Source organism: Nelusetta ayraudi, unplaced genomic scaffold (genome assembly GCF_046127955.1).
Source record: "Nelusetta ayraudi isolate G7.1 ecotype Tasmania unplaced genomic scaffold, CSIRO-AGI_Nayr_v1 ptg000002l, whole genome shotgun sequence".
NCBI classification, from domain to species: Eukaryota; Metazoa; Chordata; class Actinopteri; order Tetraodontiformes; family Monacanthidae; genus Nelusetta; species Nelusetta ayraudi.
Genome location: NW_027466052.1, coordinates 1170832 through 1195051, shown reverse-complemented (window position 1 = coordinate 1195051; position 24220 = coordinate 1170832). Strand labels below are relative to the sequence as shown.

The 24220-nt window shown below is 44.5% G+C and overlaps 1 protein-coding gene and 1 long non-coding RNA gene across 2 annotated transcripts in view; one reads left to right on the top strand and one right to left on the bottom strand.

Annotated features, from left to right (window-relative positions):
• Positions 1 to 23897, bottom strand: part of LOC142892418 (AT-rich interactive domain-containing protein 3B-like) — a 48830-nt gene extending 24933 nt beyond the window's left edge. The window contains exons 1-2 of the mRNA XM_076032626.1: positions 23424 to 23897; positions 21335 to 21967 (exon numbers count right to left, since the gene is read on the bottom strand). Coding sequence (XP_075888741.1) covers positions 21335 to 21967; positions 23424 to 23459 — 669 coding nt within the window. The 5' untranslated portion in view covers positions 23460 to 23897. The remainder of the gene's footprint in view (positions 1 to 21334; positions 21968 to 23423) is intronic.
• Positions 16075 to 20122, top strand: LOC142893239 (uncharacterized). The gene is made up of 2 exons (XR_012927680.1): positions 16075 to 16522; positions 16707 to 20122. It is a non-coding gene; the product is annotated as an uncharacterized LOC142893239 (long non-coding RNA).
• Positions 23898 to 24220: the final 323 nt, after the last annotated feature.

Genomic DNA, 24220 nt, shown 5'->3' with positions numbered 1-24220 from the left:
AAACAAGATCCGTTTGGAGGGGGGACGTTAATAGCTGCAGCCCAGGGTCTAGTTTCAAACGGGAGCCCATTGGTCAGTGGCAATTACAAGGCCTGAAATGAGAGCTGGCAGGGCAAAGGTTGTCAAGGCCCCTGAGAGCAAGTAATTTTCACCCTCTAACTCTCTGTACGTGTTACACTTGTCAACATTCATGCTCCCTAAACAAATACTCGTCAGCCAACAACTTGCAAACCCACGAGTTTTGGGTGTAAAGTTGAATGTTTACGCTCCAAATGCCCGGACCGTCTTTAGGATAACTGTCGGACGTCTGAAAAAAGGGTTTCGTCTGCTTATAATGATGCAAGAAAATAAAGGTTTTCTGACCCAAAAGATTTGTGAATAATACTGAGGTGGGAGCTAAACAAGCTGGCTAAGATTGGGTCGACCGTGATGGAAGCCAACCGTATCGGAGAAAAGGTTAAAGCTTTACAGCAGCTCCTATAATAGTGCAAATAATTTAAGCTGAAGGGAAACCGACAAAAACAAAGAGTCAACTTGTTGCCTGTAAGAGCTACACTTGAATAGTAAAGTAAGTCAAAACTTAATTATCAAAAAAATATCTGCAAATATTGAATGTCAATTTGTCAAATGTCACTTTAACGCACAGCGTGCACCATTCGACTTGCTGTTAGTTTACATTATCTGTGCCGAATCCAAGCGATTACGACATCACGATTATGGGGAATATAAACTTGAGTACATTGGAAAAACTGCAAGACCTTTGCACACAATTTGATCACCTCTGTTAACCTTTAACCATTATAAATGATTATAACAGCAGATAATTTAGAGTGCAACCGTCCTCTCACATGCTCTTATTGCGCACATAAAACTTTGTGTTCTGAACTTTTTGTTGGCTGGATGCTTTCAATTATTACACACTCCGCGCGCCTGAGGCAAAACAAATACCTCAGCGTTTGTAGCCAAACCAGCAACTATACTCACACACACAGACCACTAGCGTTTGGCTGTTTGGCAAAATCAGAAGAAATAATTGAAGAGGTCCATCTCTTATCTCCCTTAACCTTGAGATGTTCCCTTTAGCATTTGTTGAATCACTTGATTGAGTTTAATTATCAACTGATGTTTACAACACAGATTTCGTTTAATGTAATGTCCTTATTAAAATTGCTAATAAAGCGCAATGGGAACACTACGGCGACAAGAGCTGCTGATGAACCGTCCTTAGTTTGGTAAGCTTAAGTGAAATATGCTTACAAAGAAGGCAGGCATGCTTGCGCACCTCCCCAAGGGATACTGCATTATGTGAGCAATGGGGTCAAGGTGTTCCTGACATCAACCCAGAACAAAGGTCTGAAGTGACAGAACACTACTGTCAGCCTTTGGCTTTCTGCTCCATCCTCTCCTCCGCCTCCAATTTATTTTTAAACTGCTTGTGACACAAGAGCAGAAGTGGCCCATTTCATCTTCAAATAAAATTACCAGTGACGTTGCACAGATCCGAGGCAAATCTGCTTTTCTTCTCGGTGCAGTCACTTCCAGTGACATGGGGGGCCAAAGAAATTGAATTTTTCAGAGGAAGGAAATTTCTCTGCAGTAACGGACATCAGAGGCAGACGGACATTTACGTTGGAATACATAACTTTTCACACCCGTTTTACGCCACGGCACCTGTGATATCAACTTCATCGATGGTAAAGATATTCAGGGCTTGAATCATTTAGACACAAAGCAGTCTCGGCAGAGGACATTAATAATGCCTAAAACAGTTTCTTGTTTTTGAAAACACAAAAACATTGCCAAGCAATTTTAATTTCTTTCATGCGCGTGCTTCACTTGGTTGAGTAAATAGAAAAATAAATTCTCTTCACGTAAGTATGAAGTGGGAAGGTATTTTCTTAGTGAGACCTGTTCCTAGTTTGCTGTTGTTTTAATACGGTGCTTTGTGCTTTGTGATCTCCCGTCACTTGTCAAAACATAAATTAAAAGCGTTCAGCAGTGCCTATTGAGAGCACGTCGACTGCTCTACCTGGTTTTAGCACAGTAATTGAACGTGAAGGCAGTTAACCATGAATAGACATGTTGGCTCATGAATTGGGACCTTGGTCAGCTGAGGAATGTTAACACTATGGTGTTTTTTTTGTCAAGTTGGAGTGGATACGGATGGTTTTAGGACCACTCCTTATGATCAGTCACCTCAGCCCCTTAATCACACCCAGAGCTCCACCCAGACACGTCCAAATTCCCAGGCCTTGCTGACATTTATAACAGGGCTACGCAAGGCTCGCCTGCCTTGTTTTTTTTTTGTTTTTTTTCTTTTTGAAATAAAGATTCCAAACTAAACATTCATAGCACGTGTTGTAAATGTAGAGCCACTCAGAACCAGTTCATTGAAATGAAATCAATGTATTTTGTGAGTTGACTGCAAATGTTGGCGTGTGTGTGTGAAATAAACCGAAACCCTTAAACATTTAAGCAGCCCATGTTGCCTCGGCACGTCTCTGTCATGCTGTTAGCGGGTTTACCGGCCAGGCAGTGGGTGGCCTAATCACATTATGGCCATACATGGCAGACTGGCGTAATGCCAAATCACGGACAAGAATAAGGTTGATGACTGCAGTGCACAATCGGGACCTTTAGCCAGTCAGGTGGGAGATGATCTTGTGTCTAAGAAAAGTTCTGGGGCATTTTTTTTTCTTTATATTTGGTAGACACATGCTCCACGTTAGAAATAATTCCCTTAAGTACAAGTAAGTATCTATTACCTGGAAAATGTATTTGCCAGAATAGCGCGCAAGCAAAGATTAGATGCAACTTTAATCCCCCTTGACCTGCTGTGAGATTTTCTACAGCGACAAGTCCCACATTTCACAAGCTGCAAAAGGCCAAACGCAGCAGAGCTGTGTGATGCAAAGCCACTAAGATCGGTGGCTGTGAATGACAGGGACTAAAAATATTGGTATTAGATTAGTTTAGACTATGTTTCTATAACATGACCTGGATAAAGACAGTAGTGTAATGTGGTAAAGGAGGTAGGAGGGACTTCAGAACAGGGGTGAGAGGTGAAAAATTGATCCATGAAAGAATCGCGATTCTTATCCTCTGCTATTCTATATCAATTCATAAACTTCAAGAATCAATATATATCAACATTTCCGTCTCTCCGCGCGCCCTTTACTAATGTAAGAACATTATTTTTTGTAGAGCCTAAGCATGAATAAACGTTACCTTTTTGTCTTAGCAGTAATGGTTTTGTTTGCATCATTGGAATCAGTTGCGATGGCTTTCAACCAACGTTATACAAACCGTGTTTTGTTATGATGATATAATTTGACTAATTATTAACACACTGTGCACTGTGTCGATTTTTGAATTGTGAATCGACTATGAATCACACTGTGTTCCTATCAAGAATCTGAATAGGATCAAATTCAATTGTGAGACGCACAAGATTCTCATCTTGGCTTGTGAACAGGGTTTACCAGGAGGTAAAAACTAATTTGGCCCTGAAGCAAAACACAGATCTCACTGTTCATCCTGACAACAGTGGAATCTGGCTAAAATATGCAAAGCAGACATTGCCATAAGCTAAGTTCCATCATTTCTCTGGGTAAAAAAAACAAAACAAAAACAAAAAAACCTTCAATATATCTCTTAGTTGATTGGACATTTGTGTTTGTATTGATCGCTGCCATTTTCTGATTGGATGAGATGACAAGGGGGTGGAACGTTCTTACAAATAGATCCATATGGACTATAGACGCATGCCAGAGCTTGTTCGCATGCATGTGTGATCAGTCATGGAGTATGGGCGTGCGTCAAAAGAAACTTTAGCCAAACACAAGACTATTCTTCCTTTCCGTGTGAAGAATCTATAAGCTATACTCGCGTACCTTTCGCCAGCTGGATTTGCTTTCAAAAGGGGCTTTGTACGTACATCCCCAAAGCAAATTAAACAGGTGCAACAAAAACCACAGCCTTTGGACACGAAATATAGCTCCCAATTTCCACATTTGAAAAAAAAAATGTTTCACAAAAGAAGATTTTTCTTTCCTCATACAGAACAACCGTCATTATATATTCATACTCAATGGTCAAAACCTACAATAAAGCATAAGATAAGCTTAACTTTTAAGAAATCTGCTGTGTGTTTTTGAAAACCTAAAATCAAAAAAAAAAAGAAGAAAAAAAAAGAAAAGCGAGTAAATCCATTTGACGAGAGCACACATGAAATGGCCGTCAATGAGCGCGGACAAGCCTAGTGTGTGCCACTAGTTGCCATTCCTGGCCCATTTCTCTGTCAAAGACTGTGCAAGGCGAGTCCAAAGCTGTGAGGTAAATCTATGGAAGAAGTCTGACATAGAGCCACCATTTTAGTGAGGCCAGGCATGCTGGAACTAGAAGGGTTAATGGCTGCTGCTTGGAGAGTGGGGGATGGATGGCATTGATTGCGCAGAATGTTGACAGCACTTCACCAATTTGAGTGTGGAGCCCTCATTAGATGAAGAGCATGGTTCTTAATAAAAAAGCATTATGTCATTTGCTCCAACTTCTCGGGGAGGAATTTTAGCTCGCCGGCCCCTGACGCAGTTCCGCGGGGAAATCTACATTTTGTGTCACTCGGACTCAGAGTCTCTTAAAAAATGCTAGCAGCCACCTGGAGGAACCGTCAGCCAACCCCGAGCCCGCTTTTGTCGCGCAACTCATTTCCATACCAGATTAAGCAAGGCGGCAGAAAAATGGCGAATGAAGATAGATGAGCACGGTCGACGGCAGGCCGACAGCGAGATCCCGGCTCCTCAACGATGCCTAATGAAGACGGGCAGACGTATCTGCCATATTAAAGCTCTGCTGGCCCTGAGCCATGCCCTTAACCCCTGTCTTCCTTCGCTGAGATACTGTCGTGACTTTCTGTGTCCCTGCATCCCCACCCAACACAGACCCACGCCGCAGACCGAGTCCCCTGGGCCATAGTCATTGAACAGGAGGTGCAAATCAATAGCCCTGGATGTGCAAACATAGGGAAGTCCCCCGCCCCCTCCGGACGCAATCTCGCAGCTCGCGTCAATACTCATCATCCTCAGTCATCCAGCGCCATGCCCAGGGAAGCTGAGATTGGAAGTGGATCACAGTTTCCAGGGTGACCTAACTCCGTACCACCAGGCAGGCACCCTAACTCTGACCAAATCGAGGGGAGGTTTCTATGGTGAATCGCCATCAGAAAGAAGTTATCTGTTAAACACACTCTTAAAAACTGTGTCAACTGACACTCCCCCGGCCCCCTCATTTATAACAAAATGTGTGGACATACAGAGAAAATTGCTATGGCAACCCAGGCACTAAATCAACAGTAACAAAATCTCCCTGTGATCTCAGTGCGAGATCGGGCAAAATGGTGGCGGAGAGGGGGCGGCGCTTGTGAAATTCACCTACATTCCTGTAAACCAGTAACAGGACCTCACAATAACAAGGGCGCCTCCTTCTCATCCCACAGGTACTTTTAACATCTCATTCCCGCACTAATCTTTTTCGGCCAAATTGCTGCCTGTCAAAACAGTTCAGCGCGGAAAATCTTTTAAACAGACACAGCGGCAGCAATTTAATCACAATCAAGTCCCACTCGCAGCAGAAATCTGGACTGTGGCCAACAATAGTGATAAATGGCGAGCGGTCAGAAACGCATGCTTCTTAGTTTAGCTTTCTTAGTTTTACTGTTTAGGTTAAAAATACACAAAGATCTCTTGACTGGGGCTGCAAGCAAGCTGGTATTTTTCCTCCCAAATCCAGACCTACTTGTACTGCAGTTGTTGTGTTTGTTTTTTTGTTTTTTTTTAAAGCATAAAGAAGCCAGAAGGTCTGTGATTAAAGCCAATAAATACTACTGGGGAACGTAAGCTCTCATTCCTGGATTAAGTCCATCTGTGAAGTCGCATTCATGCTCGAAATGCAGAAAGGGAATCTGTTTCCTCTCAGCATGCCTGTAAAAACGAGCATTGTGGGGGGGCGGCGACGCCTAATCCAAATCAAATAATTGAGGCCTCGATCCCACAGCAGGACACCGGGAATCATTTAAAGTCCCTGGCCGCAGGGAGGGGCCGAGGGTGTTGCAAAGTGGGCTGAGCGGATGGCGTTCTTTATCTGCTAACTACTGTAAAGGATCTCATGGTGAGCCAGCCATACGCTACCGTCAACAAAGGCTCTGGCTAATCGTCATTCCAAGTACGGCAAAGGGAAGTAAATCTCACCGCGAGGAAACATATGGTGCGGTGCCTCCTCGCTTTATCAGATTCTCTGCTCTCGTTAAGGAGGCAAATAAAAGCCCGCAGAGGAGTTAGACGGCAGCGGGGAACATGGCCGCGGGGCGCCCGCCTGCCTGCCTGCCTGCCTGCCTGCTCCGATGTCCGGTCATGTTTGTAGCTGGGAGAGATTTCGTGCTTTTGAGGGACTAGACAAAGTGGCAGGAGGGGGTGAGGGGGGAGAGATAAACGTCCAGGGGGGAGGACTTGTTGCTACCTGCACCGTCCTTAGCGGCGCTAAAAAAAAAAAAAAAAAGGCCAGCGGAAAAACAGGCCTGCAGGCGAGACCACCCCCTCCCACCATTAATCACCCCAATTACAAAGATGAAAAAGACAAACAGAGGAAAAAGAGAAGGGGGGGGAGGGGGCACAGGTAGAAAGACAGGAGGAAAACACAGACAGAGAGAAGAAAAAAATGAGCAGACGGATCGACGCGGTTTTTTTGTTTTCCACCAGAAACTCACTTCAGCCAAAGACAAAGAGCTGCGTCTGAGAGAAAAGGGGGTGGATTTGCATTTCTTTCTTTTTTTTCCCCCTCCTTCTCAGTTCCTGGGTAAACTTGTCTGTTGGTGACCAGCAAGTCTGGTTTGCCAAATAAACTGACTGCATTTGTTCAGCTCCAGCCCTTTCACCAAGACACCACATTCCACAGGCAGGGGCCCCATCCCCCATTACACTAGCTGGCCCCTTTCGCTGCCTCACACAATGCAACGTTTATAGGCTGGTGTGGCCAGAAGTTCACACTCATTGGTTCAAAGACCCTTTCACAGGCAGAGCAAACACTTAAGTGAATCACATCTGTGCCACTGCATACAGTACTTCATGAGTTAACCCTTTCCCAGAATGCTTGGGCCCCACAGGAAATTGCAATTCTGTTGGTTTTTTGTTTTTTCGGGGGAAAACGCTGTATGTACGAAGAGAATGATTAACATCACTAACACCATTTAAAATGTATTAGTTTTGCTCTACGGAGTATTTAGTGTGCATATAGAAGTGTTCTCAAACAAGCTTGGTATTTATATTACAAAACAAATACTAGAAAGACAGCTAACTGAAAAAAAAAAAAAAATCAGACTGTTTCACTGTATAATGACAACAGAGGACGTTCTATTCTGTCCTATTCTATTGCCTGAGCGCAGAAGCTATACGGCCGCATTCAGGTCAAAGCAGCTATTAGCTGATTCTGCTGCGTTAAAAGCTTTAGCTAAAAATACCTTGCATATCTCACGTCTTTCAAAGAGCAAGCATCCACTTCACCTCCATGTTAATGGCAGCTGGAGAGACATCGCACAGACCTGATAGGCCTTCATAGACGTTCTCATTATGCCGACACCGCCGGAAAACTGATACATACACACAATCAACAAAAGCCTTTCGCTACGACGGGGACACATCACGTCTAGTTACAGAAGAAATGAAGGGACACAATCAGCAAAAACGGCTGAAACGGGCTCTTTGTTTGGAGGACGGCGTCTCAGGCAGAGAGCGAAAGGCAGGAAATCCTTCTAGTTACAGTTCCCTCAACACGAGAGTCTGGTGTTATGACAATCTCTCTCAAACTGCAGTATCAAATGTTCAAACCATAAGCGCAATTCACGGCTTTTTGTATAGCCCGATCGATAGGGAGCGATTTCTTCGTCCAGAGCCAGAGGTATCTGTTTCCTCTCAGCTTGCGTTAAGTGTGCAGGGGCATTCCACCTTTGACAGGCCAGTAGCCCCCTGGGAACCCACACTGGGATAATGCAGCCCGTCACACATCTGGAGCTCTTCTCCAGAGGACGAAAAAAAAAAATAAAAAAAGATCAAATTAAAAAAAAAATACATCTCTGCCAGACACTGACGAGACACAAGCGGGAGCAAACACTCGCAAGGATCTTGGCTGATGTGGTAAACGTTGAGCCCTGTGTTGAGAAGTGCTCGCGCCAGTTATGAAACCATTATGCAACCATTACAAAGAGAACGTCTCCCAACGCCCCTGGTTGAAAACTTCACCGATTATGTGAAACAGTTTGAAAGGCGTTTTTCGCGATAACTGATTTCGCGATTGATGTGCCACCGTTTGAGCACAGTGCCGAGTGTTTATATTTCCCTGCCTTGGCAATAGCAATGAAAGGTGGATGCTTGCACCACCACCACCACTACAGCAGCAGATAATAGTGCATAATTAGCCGAGCCACTGAGCGGCGTTTAAAATTGCAGAACGATTGCACAAACTCTGAGGCATTGCATATTCTCAAGAGAGGGGCAACCTTTCATATCTAACTGCACATTGTATAACTTGTTTACCTTTTATTGTGCAATCCTTGTTTGATGGAGGCCTGCTTGCGGCACGCCGCGTTGCGCTGCCTCTCTCTCTCGGCAGTAAATTCTTTGGCAACAGCGAGACACATCGGCAGTTAGCGTTTCTGAATGAGATTTTTGATTGGAAGCATTCCTGACAGTCGATGTTGCACACATTGGTTAATCATTCCTTTTTATATGGAATACCATGTGGAGCTTTTATTTGACCTTAGTAACCAGGCTCGCAAACAGATCAGGTTAAAGTCTATAAATTATTAAGTTCAATGTAAACTCACGTTAGATTGAAAAACAATTGGCAGGTCAATAATTACAGCGCGATTCGTCCGGACAGACTTTCTGAATTTAATGTACAGAGGCCACTTGTATGTTTCCTCATACTTGCCTATGGCGCTGCTGCTGAGCCCATAAACAGATGTCAAAGTGTGTAATAAGATAAGATATCCTGTGTATAAAAACTGGGTTGCCGGTGCATTGGGATACCAACCATTGAATAGATAACACAGAAACAGACGGAGCAAATGTGTGCAATGCACCAACTTTAAATTCAACCATTCTGCGGTGTTTTCAAAATGTCTCCAACCTAGGAAGGAACATTTGATATGTAGTTGCCCCAACGTTTTTTTTTTTTTTTTTTTGAACAAACAATTTGATTTCATTTCCTCTCAGCCAGGCAAACTTCAGGTTTTCTAATCACATTTATTTAGGGCAGGAAAACCTGAGATGTCTTTGTTTGACCAGATGGCTGGCTAATCAAGGCTGGCTCCACTGGGGGTTGGGACATCCCAAATCGGCCACAAACATTATTGAGCCTCGGTCCAATTTAGTTTATTTGCCAGAGAGAAGACAACTGAAATACAAATAAAGCTTGAAGATGTAGAGAGACAGCCTCGCTCCCGTTCGACAAAGGGTAGGCAGTAACATCGTATTAAGTATAAAAAAAAATACAAGCTTAAAATGAACATCAGGCAATTCAGGTTTCATGGGTACAAAGCAATGAAGAAAAGATTCAAGCGTGTTTGAGCTAAAGCATATTGCTGGCTCGCTTGCCCACATCCACTGTAGTCCACCTTGTTAATAATTCAATTTTCTGTGCTGCTCTTTAATGATTTACTCACATGGCTTTTGAAATTATTGACCATAGCAGACATGGTCCATAGTACCATTCGCTATATGTTTGACTATTAACCAGATCAGCTTGAGTTCAGAGACACATGTTATTTTCTCGTTTGATTTTTGTTCACATGTGACTCCAGACTTTACAGTTCAGTTCAGCACGTGAATGCAAAACATTAGGAAAGGTAAATAAAAATAATCTTGCAAAAATCAAACAGTTTATTTATTTATTTATTTTTTACATATTTAGAAAGTGTGTGTTGTGCATATTAAAACAAAAGATGATTAGAAAAGCAGAAACGGTCTGTTATGACAAGAGCTGTAATGTTGGTTGCACAAAACTTCATATTTTACATAAATAAAACCTTTAGAATCTTATTGTCTTTGGGAGCAGTTGGAAATTCCAACACATTAGATATATAAGAAATGTTTAACAATTCCCAAACCAGACACTGTGCAGCAGACACGAGTCAAAACCCCGGGCAAAATAAATTAATAAATAAAAAATAAACATCTTTGGTGTGTCTGCGCTTCCTATTATACTGCGTAAATCAATCACTATGTCACAAACACGACTTTGGTCATAGCAATTGAAATGAGGTTGGCTGCCATGTATGGAGCTGTGTGTGCTCTAGTACAACAAGGTTTGTAGCTGGTGGGCTTGCCGGGCACGCTGCTCACTGTGGGATTCTTGGAAGAGGGCTGTGATTAGGGAATGCTCAACTCTCCGAGTGGAGAATGTAAATGCTGGAAGCTGAGCTGTGAACACATAGCTCTTAGCGTAATGTGTCATTTCCTGGTTGGCAGCCAAGAGCTTTATTTTCCTTCCTTCCTCTGTTGCTCCCCCTTACAAGCGTGCCATTACACTTGGCTTATATTTGAAAACTTGGCACACACACACACACACACACACACGCACGCACAGCAGCCACGCGCTACTACGAACGACGGAAGATTTGGCAGACGGCGCGGTGACGGGGCAGACTGGTGGGAGCGGACACGCAGCGAAAGAGGAAAGCCTCCCGAACCTCCTTCTGCTGGCAGCGAGGCTCCGCAGAAGCTTCCTGTCAGCTGCTGTGTTTACCCAAGGGCCTTGACACAGTGGCCCAGTTAGCGCCCGCAGGCCCCTGACAACAGCCTGGAGCTCAGCCAAAGCAGCGTAAGAAGACAGCCAAGAAAGTCACTAACAATAGACAACTCTCACTCCGCGCCTCCGCACCTCCTTACTGCCGGCCGCCTTCTACCAGGAGCAGGGCCATGATATATCACAGCCGACAATTAGCTGCTAACACTTTGCGGAATGCACGCCAGACGGCGCCGCATAATTAAGTGAATTTTCTATTTCAGTCTGAGCTGGGGTTGCAAATTATCGATTCATTCATTAATCGTTAGTTGATTGACCCCATCGATCGACTAACGATTAATTGACAAGCCGCGATTTTTCCTGACAACCTAAATTTCACAATGAAAAATGCGTAAGGAACACATTATTTAACCCTAAAATAATGTTGAGGGTCCAATGTGGCCAATTTTTACAATAGAGAACAGAAAAAACACCCTAAATATTTCTCCTCCGACTTTAAGTTGACTTGTAATGGGTCACATTTCAACTCTTTTTTTCCTTCTTTTTTCTTTTCCTACTTTTAAAGTTGTTTAAAAGTACCTTGTTCTAGGTATACAGGTATATACAATGCAATTTAACAAAAAACTGTAAAAAATAAAATAAAAATGTTTTCAATTAATTGCAACTAATTCAATCGATTCCTAATCAACATTAATGGACAATGGATTAATTGTTAACATCCCTAGCGTGAACCTGATATGTAAAGGGATCTATCATCTTTTTCTGGAACAAGAAAACCATTAAATGTCCTGGTTTAAAAAAAACCAATGCTGTTACGTGAGTCATGGTAAAGCGCATGTGGACTCATGTTACCATTTTAACATTAATATGATTTATCACCTGCCAACGGCACAACAATGACACAGAAAATGGAGGGTTTCTTATAAACCGCCGCACCTGTTGTCTTCCCAACTGTCACATTCGCAGTTGTGGTTCCAGCACGCATTCTTCTGCAGTTAAAAGAAATGACACACTGCTGAGGTTGAGAGTTTCCAGCCTAATGCTTGAGAAAGAGAGCATTTGAACTCGGGCAGCTGCGCTGGTAAAGAAATAAATAAAGATGAAGTGAGTGAATAGCAACTAATGCAACAGGGCTGGAGCTATGCTTCCAGCAAGGACTGTAGCATTGCACCTTTGCTTAACATGTTGCTTCAAATGGTTTTATGTGAACATTGGTTGAAAACAAAGAGGGTTTTCATGAAGATTAATTTCGGGGGCAGATCTCACGATCGATTGGCAGGCTAAAACTGCTAAAATGATCAAAATTGGCTAATCCACAGTCCATCCACTGGGATCCCAAAAAATGATTGGGAAATTCGTAAACTGCCACTGGTCAAAAGCACATGACCTGATCCGGTTAATTTGATCAGCCTATAAGCCACAGAGGCATGTCACACCTTCTTCAATGGCTCAATGTCAGAATGAAATGAGCTGATCAGCGTTGTGGCGTTACATCGAGGCTGCAAAGCCCGTGAAGAGGTCAGCAAGCCCTCTCAGACAAACCCTGAAGACAAAGTCCAAGCTGAACTTTTGAAGAAAAGTGGGAAAGGACCAGCAGGGGTGAGTCAAAATGGAGCGATCATAGATCAGATGACTGTAGCAACCCGTTTCAACTGAGGACTATGGCCCTGTTTTCACTTGGTCACTTGTAACTGTTTTGGGTGATTGGATCACGAGAACGGATCTCGCAGCATCTGTTCGCACTTAGCCATTAACATGCGTCTCGAGCGTGCCATTTGTGATCGCATCACACACCCCCCCTGCCAAACCTATGCAAATGCAACATGCGTCATTTCCGTTTTTAACGACTGGGGGCAGTAAAGCGCAAAACCACGGCGAGTTTTACATGACAGCGAATAAGAATCAACTTCCTGTTTGCGGACTATATCAAGTCACTCGTTTTAATTCTGCTGCAGCTCGTATGGATCCGAACGAGGAGTAACGACTGGTGGGACAGAGTGGTGACGACTTCTTTTTCGGATCAACAGTGGCTGGCAAATTTTCGGATGCAACGTCGCACATTTAATCTCATATGTGGGGAAACTGCGACCGCTGCTCCGCTGACAAAATACGCTAATCCGGAATGAAATTTATTAGCATGCTAATAAACGAGTCTAACAAAAATTTGTTGTTTTTGCTTCTTGTTTGTAACGTTATAATGACGACGGCGGAAGTTGGGGCGCCGACCAAGTACGTACACGGGAGAGGTGAGTGGAGTAGGCGGTCCTTAATGTGGACTGAAGTCGCATTCTGTTCGCACGTCCGTGACAAATGCGTTTTTATGCGTTGCGATCACCAAAACCACCTCCCGAGGTGGTTTTGGTGATCGGATGTCAAAACGGATTTGGACTGTTTGCACTTGGTCATTTCATGCGTTTATCGTAATCTGATCAGCAAAAAACGCATGAAATGACCAAGTGCAAACAGGGCCTATGAGGCTACCTCTGCCATCCAGCTTTGGCGCCAGGACCTCAAACCCAAGTGGCCGAGTGGAGGTCAGGAATCAACCAATCTGAGTCTGATTGGGATGCGGAGGAAGGATACTGCGGCCAGAGAGTGAAAATGAGCCTGTCAGTTTTGAAACTTTCACGGCAAATCAAAAAGCATCTGCAAAGGGAGGATGCGTGGTTGCAGCAGTGTGTGCATTTTTTTTTTTTTTTTTTTTTTTAAAGGTTAACCAAATCAAAAGAGAACTTTTGAAAGGTTGCTTAGAAATGGAAAAAAGAAAAAGAACACAAGCGCTGGCGCCACGATTCAAGTCTGCTGGAAGACAGCTTTACAGTTCAACAACTGAACAACTACCTCACCAAGCAGTAACTGCTGGCTCTTGCTCAGCACGCATGTAAATGACAGTTCAGAAATGCAATACAGAATTCAAACCATGAAACATTTTTCCCATTTTAGTTTTTTTTAAATTGTTCTTAAAGACATCATATTTTCATCTGGCACAGAAGAAGCTTAAAAGTGCGACCATGGGAATATCTGCGCTGCAGGGCCGAGCATGGAAGAGGGAATGAATGGCACAAGGACAGCAGGACCTCGCATGCTTTGCAGGGGTCACTGCAATGCACAGCGTCAACAGTAGTCTATACACATGCGTTGTCTATATATTACTATACTGTATGCAGCCAGCCTATATAAAACTCAAGGAGACTTTGCTCAACAGTGTCATATGACCTTGGGTCTATTTCCTGCAGCTGCCAAAGGGTTCCGTGGATGTCTTTGTTTCATTTGACTATTCCTCTCTCTCTCTCTCCCTCTCTCTCTCTCTCTCTGTTTGCCTTCATTAAAGAGCAGGTGTTGAGATACGCAGAGTGGGAGGGGCTGCCAAAGAACGAATGGAAGCGGCTACGGTGTGGGGAGAGGGGCTTGTGGTTTCACCGCCAACTGATCAAATTACAGCAAGCGTCAGTAGCTCAGTTTCCATTAGAGGCAAGGAAGTCAATCCTCCAGGGTCAATTTGGGGGAAAAAAAAAAAGTGTGACAACTCTAATGGACATGCACCATTTGCATTCAAATGCGAGATTTTTTTTTTTTTTTTTTGCCTTTCAATTCAATTAAATGGAGACGAGTGGCATCTCCGTCAGCATCGATGCGCATAAAAGGGGGACGACGGCCGCGGAGTGATTTGCATGAGGCCGCTGAGTGATTACTTCAGCTGAAAAGGGAGCCACCTGAAACACAAAAGGCGCGGAAGCCTTGTGCTCCTGAGGTTCTACTTGCCACGTAAAACTGCAGAAGGTCCGCCAGGAGAAGTACAACAGACTCCTTGCGCTCACCCCCCCCACCCCCCCCATTAGTGCATGCGAAGTGGGATTGCGAGTTGAAGCACACGAGGGACAAAAGCTCCAATTGAAAAGGTTCACAAAGTCAACAAGAACACAAACATCGTGAAACTGAGGCAAAAAGAAATCCTGACAGGGGGAAACTTGCACACATGTGGCCTGAAAGGGAATTACACTTACCGGTTGTGATAAACTAAAGCATGTGGTGTGGGGCGTACTGCAATGGTGCACAAAAAGAACACAGGCAAGAGTAACCCGACAGGCCGGATTGGGGGAACAGGTTCATGAATCCACTGAAATTTTATGGCCAAATGAGAAGTCTGGTTTGCTTTTTGGTCTGTTGAAGGCTGGCAAGACAAATTGGGTAAAAACACAATTGTGTGGATGACTACCAACCAACAATTGACGCGTGTTTTAAATAATACACAATAGTATAATATTCCAGGTACTGTAACAATACTCTAAGCCATGGGATGACAGACATTGTATGAAAAGAAGGCACCTCATCACTCCACTGAACTGTGAGTGGACTTCAAACTCATCGTGACGGACTTGACACTTCCAATTAGCACCGCGTTTGACCAGGCAGCACAGTGGCCGAGGTGACAGGACCCGACCTGCCGCGAGAACCTTCCTCCCCGTCTGCGAGCAGCAGATGTGCCCTTTGGGACGCAAACAAACAAACAAACAAAAAAAAAGTGTTTCTACTTGCACCGGCGGGCCCACCTATTCAGCTCCTCCCATTCAGGCCCTTTGGCTTTTCCTTTTTACAGCCCCTGTGACACTGAGTGAAATGAATTGAAAGATCACCAATCAGAGGCCCGGGTACGACACGGACATGCACCCACCCACCCCCATCAAAACCCCGTCTCTTGTTGGGAGCCCCTGGTGGGAATGCTCACTGTTTGAAGAGTTAACTCTTTAATTCCGTCTGGAATGTTTCCTCTGGGTGGGGCAGTGTAGTGTTTTGAGCCAGACCACTAACCCTTCTTTTCCCGCCCCCCTTCTCTCGCTCTCTCTCGCTCTCTCTCGCTCTCCCACCTTCCTCTCCCTACTAAATTCAATACCTCTATTTCTGGGCAGGGGGTGATCGTCCGCACTTGGCTGTTAAAAGCTGGTCAGCACAAAATGAAACTTGGTCCGCGGCAGAGCAATTATGCCACGCACACCGCAATAATAAATCTTTCACACTTTCGTGACGCGATGTGAATGATATTCCACTCACACTGAAAAGTCCCGATAGGCGGATAATAAGTAACAGTTGTGTTGATGTTCACGTTGATATGAAAGTCAAATCACGTCCACCAGCAGTGTTAGGTTGAAACGGATTATAAGACTGGCGACAGGAATAGGCACTGCTAGTTTTTTTTCGGTAAACGTACTAATGGGAAAATACTGATTTCCTTTTTTGAACTAAACTGTTTTGATGTCAATAAAGGTGTAAATAAATAAATAAATAACTAAACAAGTGAATAAGACTGTATGCATTAAACAGTATGTTGCCAAACTTACCAAATCCGGGTATGTCTCAGTGTTGTGGCAAAGGGGCAAAAACTGGAAACGAGGGTAACCATTTAGGCCCCGTTTACACGTAGTCGTTTCAAAAAACAAAACAACAAAGACCCGACAGTTTCCAGAACCACTTATACAAAACTGTGTTTAGCCAAAGCCGCTGAAAACCATTGTAAACACTGCAGTACTTAAGCAAGGCCTTGTGTGGCGCTGTGAGCATACTTCCTGAAGGCGGAAGACGACGACGACGACGACGACGGCTTGGAGCGCAATGTATTTACGGAAGTAGTGCAGTAGCTCGCTGATGTAGCACAACAAAGGCGGCGAGGACAAACGACAAAGCTGAACTTCTACTTCCGAGTTCAGGATACAAAGCCTCAAAGCTCCACAAGGTTGAGCGGGAGTTGTGACTGTCAAACTGCACTGACCATTTGGTTATGGTTCTCTGGCTTAATATCCCAGTGAGCGTTTCCAGAAATGAATAAATAAATAGGTGTCCACTTTTGTTAGCTGCTTGTTGTGGTGGAGGAGAATAAGAAGATTTCAGGCCGGTCAACTTTTGTTAGGACGTAACAGAAATCCATTTCCACCGTAGTTGTTGCTATCCGCGGTCGTCTACCGTCTCCCAAACGGCTGAGGTTGTGACGCGGGGGTCACCGCCAAACAAGGCGCCGTTTTCAAATGTTACCATCCTGGATCGCGGTTTTTTTCAGTCTTTAGGGTTTTTAGGTGGCAACGCCGGCTTTGTGTCAATGCAATTCCGAAGTGGCAAAGAATTTTACAGTTTTTGTTTCCAGGCCATTCATCAGCGCTGCCAATGGTAATCTCATTTTAAAGACAGGCCATTCCAATCTAAGAGATCTTTGTGTTTTTCACTTAGTCTCCCTGTGTTTGTAATTTCTCATCAAAATTGACCATAGTTTTGAAATTTACTTAACATCTTTGATGGCTTTTTCTAACAGCTTCGAGTTCAGTGACAGAAGGTAATTTATATTTGTAGAAAGTGTGGCTGGTGATATAGGGATACATTTGTCCCAATGTAATTTGTTTTTTCCCCGAGTTCCTCAAACGAATAAACCCTTTAACGTACAGCACCAATGTTGCCTTGTTGAGCAAATGAGCCATCATCACTAAGAACCATCAGGAGAATTAGGAACTAGATGTTTAGATGGAGCCCAGCCTTCTTCATTATTTCTTCATTATTCAAATGACCTCCATTTGCAGGCAGTTTGTGCAAACGGGGGTCAGATGGTAATTTCAGCCTTATTGCATCAGCAAAACAGGAAGTCCAGTAAACGGAATAAGACTAAGTAGAGTAGACCATTTAAAACTGAATGACAGTTATGGCATGTGAGCACATAAGATGCTGAAAATACATTACATTTTCTAGAGCAATTACCAGGGCTGACACAACTACATTCTCGACTCATTTTAAAATGTATTGTTCCTGTTATTGTTATAATTAGATTGTGTGATTTGATCAACATTATTTTGTAACAATAAACGTCAGGGGACACTGCTAACTAGCCACTAGCTGTGCTAACTATTTTGCAACCACCTTCTTCCTATATACAATGCGTTTTTTTTTTTTCAATTAGCCATCTTACAAACACAACAATTGATCTGTCTAATGTGACAGCACAGTTTTATTTTACTGCCAAAATAAAAACCAGGGGTCCATTTGCTAAAAACAATGTCCTCCTCATTTATCATAAATGAACCATAAACACAACCAAGCCTTCTCCCGCTAAGAGCTCACACACAATCGTTATTGATCTCTGCGCTGCAGCCGTGCTGTTGCCCACTTCCTGGCTGATGTGTTTCTGGGGCGACAGCTAAATTATGCAACAGCACTGGCTCAACAGATAAGCCTCAATTCCTGAGCTGCCAAAGACGGGCTTAAGGGTGGCAAGTAATGGCAGGGCTCAGCGCTAACATATGCCCAGTTAGCATAGTCTGGCCCGTCTTTGCCAACCATATCGCTCCAGTCATAAGACTAATTCTTTACTGCATTTTATTTTCTTTAAATTAAAATATATCCGCTCTGAACCAATGGCAGATGCCTAATCCAATCAGGCAGAATGAGGTTAATTATTGAGCCTCTTGTAATTCTGTCCACTAAATGCATTACCTAGCAAATGTACAGAATACAACAACAGCACCAATTAGAAATAATTAAAATGTACCCAGCAATCTGTCAACTTGGTGCAACATTGCAAACAAAGCCACTACTCCTACGCAACCATTTAGGCTGAAGATGAAAGAACATCTCGGAGAGGTTCTGACTCGGTGCTTCGAACATTCGTTCCACTTACGCAGCCTGAAGCTGCACCGTTCACGAACTGCGGGTAAAAAGCTGCAAAATGGAAAGATGGTTTGCAAAAAGGACTTTAATGTTTAGAAAACACAATCAGAAATGTTTTATTTTGAATCTAATCGTGTCCTAGGTGATTAACTTTCAACATTTGGCCTGACACAGGAGCTGCAACTAACTTTGAAGACACCTTCCAATACACTGACAGCACTTGGCAGCACAGAGGAAGGAAACAAAACCCAGCAATCCAAATGACAGAAGCATTTGAATATGCCACCTACGAGCAACAACAGCAGATTTTTGTTCCAATTCTGCAGTCTCAGGTAAAACATGTGTTGCTACACTCTACATATCTTTAGCTTCTGTGTTATATTGCCATGTTTTTCTGTTTGTTTGTTTGTTTTTTTTAAATTCAAATTTCAAAGTGCCAGTAAGTCGCAGTAATTGTGAAGTCTTGTTGGGGCAATACCACTGGATCCTGTCACTCTGTCATCTCTGCGGGTCTGTGATTAGAGCCATGCAAATGTCTGCTCACCGCCTCCACTTTGTCTCGGCCGTCTGAAGGCGGAGTAGCACAGGAACAAACACCGCGTACAACTTAAGCCCGTAAAACAAAAGCCAGTGCTCTTCCGCCGTCCACGGGCGCAGAGCAAATAATTACCCTCGGCCACATTCGGCCAATCTCGCCACAAACACAGTTGCAAACACGGTTTACATTTTGCTGACATGATTAATACTTCATTAATCGCAAAGGGCTTATCATAGAGGAGTGGAGGGTCCTAAGGCGTGTGTGTATGTAAGGGGGTGGGGGGCGGAGGGGATTAGAAGGATCACGCAGCCTCTGTCCCGCTGCTCTGGGGGCCAACGTGCTGAGGCCGGCCACCTGCATCGGCCCTCTTTCTCTGTCCCTCCACGCGACGCCTTTGTCCAGCCTCTCTTTAGACAATTATTTACTCTGCTTTTTAGGATAGAGCCGAGGTCGCGACACATACGTCACTGACACGGAAACACTGGCTGAAGGTCCTCCCTAGTCGTGTCCACTGAAAGCACCCAGACAGGGCTACGAGGGGAGATGATTTAATGCTTCTTTTTTTTTGGGGGGGGGGGGGGGGGGGTAGTACTGCTGCTTAGTAAAGGCAGAGGGACATCCTGTGTGTTTGTGTGGAAACTCTCAGCTTTGGCTACGTTCCGCTGTGGCCATTCCGAAGGGCCTCCACCGAATGCGACTAGCCCCATGAAATGTGAAGCCTCATGTAAATGGTCTTCTGTACACTTCTGTCTCACGACAGGATGCTCCACCTTCTGACCGTCACCGCATTGGGAGTCTAATGACTGTGCTCCTCACATTATTAAAGAGCTCAGTATTTAAGGCATCTGCCCGACTTGTTTTTTTGCTTTTTTTTGCCTCTTGACGACAATGAGACATAAAAAGAAAGAAAAAAACAGTCCTTCTGCTGCCACCGCATCCCCTCCCCCAACAGCGATGCAACCTGAAACTGCCTGAAGAGATGAGCCGTCATTAAATACTGCAGAGCTGACATAATGACAGGAAAGATAAAAGGGAGGAAACAAAAAAAGGGCCAGACCAATTCTCGTCCCATAATACCTCCCCCAACCCCCAGGCCTGGCCCACCCCCTCCTAATAAAAGACACCAGGACACAGATAGAGCAATGGTCAGCTACAACTTTGCTGCTGTGATCTTGTGTTTTAACCGCAAAGCCTGGAAACATTCCCGAGCGAGCGCTAAGAGCACCCTTTTGGACACTGAAAAAACAAAAACTGCAAAAGAGTCAAAACACGTATCCGTATTCAGAACTGTCAGATCCTGGTGAATGTGGCAGCTCCTGCTGATAAACCACAACTGCTACAACTACTACAACTACTACTACTACTAGCACCTCCCACATACTCCCTTCTCTAGATTTGGAAATGCGGTCCAGCTGAGCACCATCCAAAGATATTTGCCTTGAAATAGAGTGTAATAAAATCCAGACACATGAGAGTCAAACACCCTCAGCCCACCAATCGAGCACCGATAGGTCTTCTGACACTGCTCACTCTTGTGCAACCGCGGCTTTTTATATCACCTACGGGCATCTGAGCTCTCCTCAGCATGCTACGTTTCAAGTGATGATGCTAAACCACATGTAGTTCGGCTTGGCTCCCATTTGGCATTCCAGTGCTGTGTAACACTGTGCTGAGGCAATATTTACCTTCAAGGGAAAGTACGCTTGGCACACAGCCGAAACTCTTGGAAGGGGGTGTGAGGGGCTGCTACTGTGTACTACATCAAACCTTACCACCCACCCAAAATCCTCACGCTGACCCGGCCAACCACCCACAGCTTTACAGCAGCAGTCCTGACTCTGCTATCTGGATCGGAGCCAAACCCAAGGCTGAGTGAAGTGCCAAGAGGGACAGAGAACACGCACACGCACACACACAGACTGCAAGCGCAAGTGAGTGTGAACATGTTGCGCTCCAAGCTGGCACTCTGCCAGGAGTCACTTAGAAGGATTTTAGCCACAAAAGCCAATCGGTTGTCAGCCGTCCAAAGAGATTTCAAGTGTCTCACAAAAGACACTGCTGGAAAAGGTTTGTCCCACAGTCACGATTAAGGGGGCTCTCACAACAGGGGGTGCAATGACACATCAAATTGAACACTCTACGGTGGAGTGGGGAACAACGGAAAGCTTTAGGCTTAAGACGAATCAAACATTTTAATGACGTGGCTTAGCGATGTCTAACTCAATTTAAAAGACAAGTAAACTTAGAGTTGTGAGATGGATGCACTAAAAGTATTGTACAAAGCTTACTTGTACACACGAGACAGAATGCTTAGAGTTCAAATTCAGAAATGTGTCATTTTAAGAGCAAAAAAGTTCTAACCTGTCTGAAGTGATCGTCGAAGCCCCAGTCAGCTTGTCCGTTGGGAGAGGTAGCAGAGTGGGGGCCCGCAGGAGACATGCCCTCATCTGGTTCCTGTTTCACTCTGATAGGAGGAGACGCGGCCCGTTGGGGAGCAGACGCGGAGTAACCGACAAATGGACGGGCTGGGATGCGGGAGGCACTCTGCTGCAAAGCGAGGGTCTGCTTGCGGAGGAACTCCAGGCCACTCGCGCTGCCCTCGTCGTCGTCGCTGCCCTCATCCCCTTCCATCATCTCATTGTCGTCGTCGTCGTCCCCAGAATCTCGGCCTCTGTCCTCGTCGTCCTCTCGTTCCGAGTCCACGCTGCTCTGATTGGACATCCTGGGAGGCAGCCCAATGCCTGGGATCCCCCCAGGCAGGCCTTTGCCGACAAAGCTGGCCCCAGAAGCCCTGGCAGCAGCCAGGATGGCCTGCTGGGCTGCAACCTGCTGGGCGTACATGATATGGGCCTCTCGCAGTTTCCTCTCCTTGCGCTCCATTTCGAGTCGGGCCTGCTGCTGGCGCTGGAGCTGCTCCATTACTGCTTCCAGCTTCATTCCCCCTGTGGAGGTACTCTGAGGAAAGGCCACACCAGGCTCCTGAGACATGCTGGGCTGTGGGAGGAAGCAAGAAGGGAGCCAAAGATAAACTACCATACACGGAATCTAATTACTTCTTAATCATATTATACAGGGATGAAATTAGACATGTGTAAGGCACATGTCCCAGCATGAAATAATAGAAGATAATAATAAACTTAAAAAAACAACAAAAAAACCCACAAAGAAACAGGTACAAAAATAAACATGCATTATTTTGATGACAACCCTGTTAACTTGTAACTATAAAGCAACATAGAACTAAGTGTTCCATGTTGCTTTAGTCAATGTTTGAACCAGGTGAAAGCTAGGTGTTTTACAAAGTTAGAAAATCCTCATCATCTCAGGTGGAAATCTGGGCTATGTTTACCAAGATGACGATGGAAAACGTGACTTATCCCTTGGGCACTTCGCATTTGCATCTTATTTCTTAAACTTTTATGACCAACCGTGTGTAGAAGCAGAGACAAAGGAAGCAGGAAAATTAACACTTGACAAAACAATGTACCAGCAGTGTGTAAAAACGGGCCTTTAACAAAGCAGGAAGGGAAGACCTTTAGGGAAGAAAAGGTCAAAGTAAAGCTAACATTTTAATGAAAAAAAGGCAGACAAAGGGGTCGCAATTAAACATTATAGCAGCACATGACTGCGGAAACCGAAGGAAATTACAGCCTTTACACTAAGAGCATGTGCGTACTTTAAAGTCTTTACGTTAGTTCTTTCAAAGTAGTGACTCGATAGCTTGTCAGAAATAAACATGAAACGTGTTTAATAAATCTTCAGACGGGAAAAGGGAGAAAAGTATTTCACGGAAATCATCTTCGGTAGCGGTTCCTCATTAGTTTACGCGCGAGGTAGAGAAAACTGCACAGTAAATTAACGTAGCAAAAAAAAAAAAAAAAAAAAAAAAAAATAATTAATACACCATAACAGCCTATTGTGACAGGAAATTCAAGTTTGAGAAAAATAAACCATTGCAAAAGAGGGGGGAAACGTTTCGGCGTTAAACTAGCTGCCGCATCCTCAAAAATACGTGCTGTTACGTTAAATTACAACATACCGCAAAAACAAACAATTTGACCAAACAACCTTAAGAGTTTTCCTGGGGGTGAAAAGTTATGTCATGAGAATCATATATTGTCCATTAAGCGACACAACAAAATAACACAATCAACATGATCAACTCCTTCTTGAAGTTTTTTTTTTTTTTTTTTTAAATATATATTTCCTTTCCCCTATTTCAAAACACGTTAACATTACGCTAGCGCTCTCCCTCTCGGCCGGCCGTGAACGCATCGCGCTCGGGACCCCTCGCTCTTGGGGGCGACGTTGCATTTTTAAATATAGAGATATATTATTATTTTCCCCCCGAAACATTTTATTTTCAATTTATATCTCAGCTTCGTTAGCTAGTTGCACGGGAGAGAGAAAGACAGAGAGAGGAAAACAACAACAAGCAGAGGGGACTCACCATTTGTGCCTTACTGCTGCCTGAATTGTCCACCATCCCTCCTTCCTCAGCTTGATCCTCCTCTCTCGCTCTCTCGCTCTCTCTCTCTCTCTCTCTCTCCCTGTCCTTCCCTTCCTTCCCTCGCTCCGTTCGCTCGCTCGTGGCACTCGTTCAAACAACTTGTGAAGCAGTCACAGACGCGCGCGCGCGCGAGCACGAGAACTGCAAGCGTCGCGCGACTGACTGACTGACTGACTCGTCCGGTTCGGTTCTGCTGTCTCGCTGCGTGTGGGGAGGGGGGGGATGACCTCGGCACCGAACGCGGTCGACTTTTCTTTTTTTCTTCTTCTTCTTCTTCTGCTTCTTCTTCTTCTTCTGTATCCGCGCCAAATTTGCGCGATTTCTTTCTTTTTCCCCTCTCCTTCTTCTTCTTTAATGGATGAGGGCGACGGCTGGAGACGAGCCAGATCTCATATCTCGTCGAGGTAACTCCCTTCAGCCGTTTTTTTTTCTCCCTCCCCTTCAATTGACACCCACTCCCCTCCACCCCACCACTCCCGCCCCCCACATGGCGCACAACAGCAGCGTAGACCCGCCCAGCGTCAGCAACAAGTCTCACGGCTCTTCTATCTCTCGTTTTAATGTCACTCTTTTAACGTATGTTCACATGTATGTTTGTTTTGTGTGTGTGTGTGTGCGCGCGCGCGCGCGACCATTCCGATCTATTTTGTGTTATGATAATAACAAACAAGCAAAAAAAAAAAAGGAATAAATAAACGTATGGAAACATCTAAATATAAACGGGCCAACATACATTT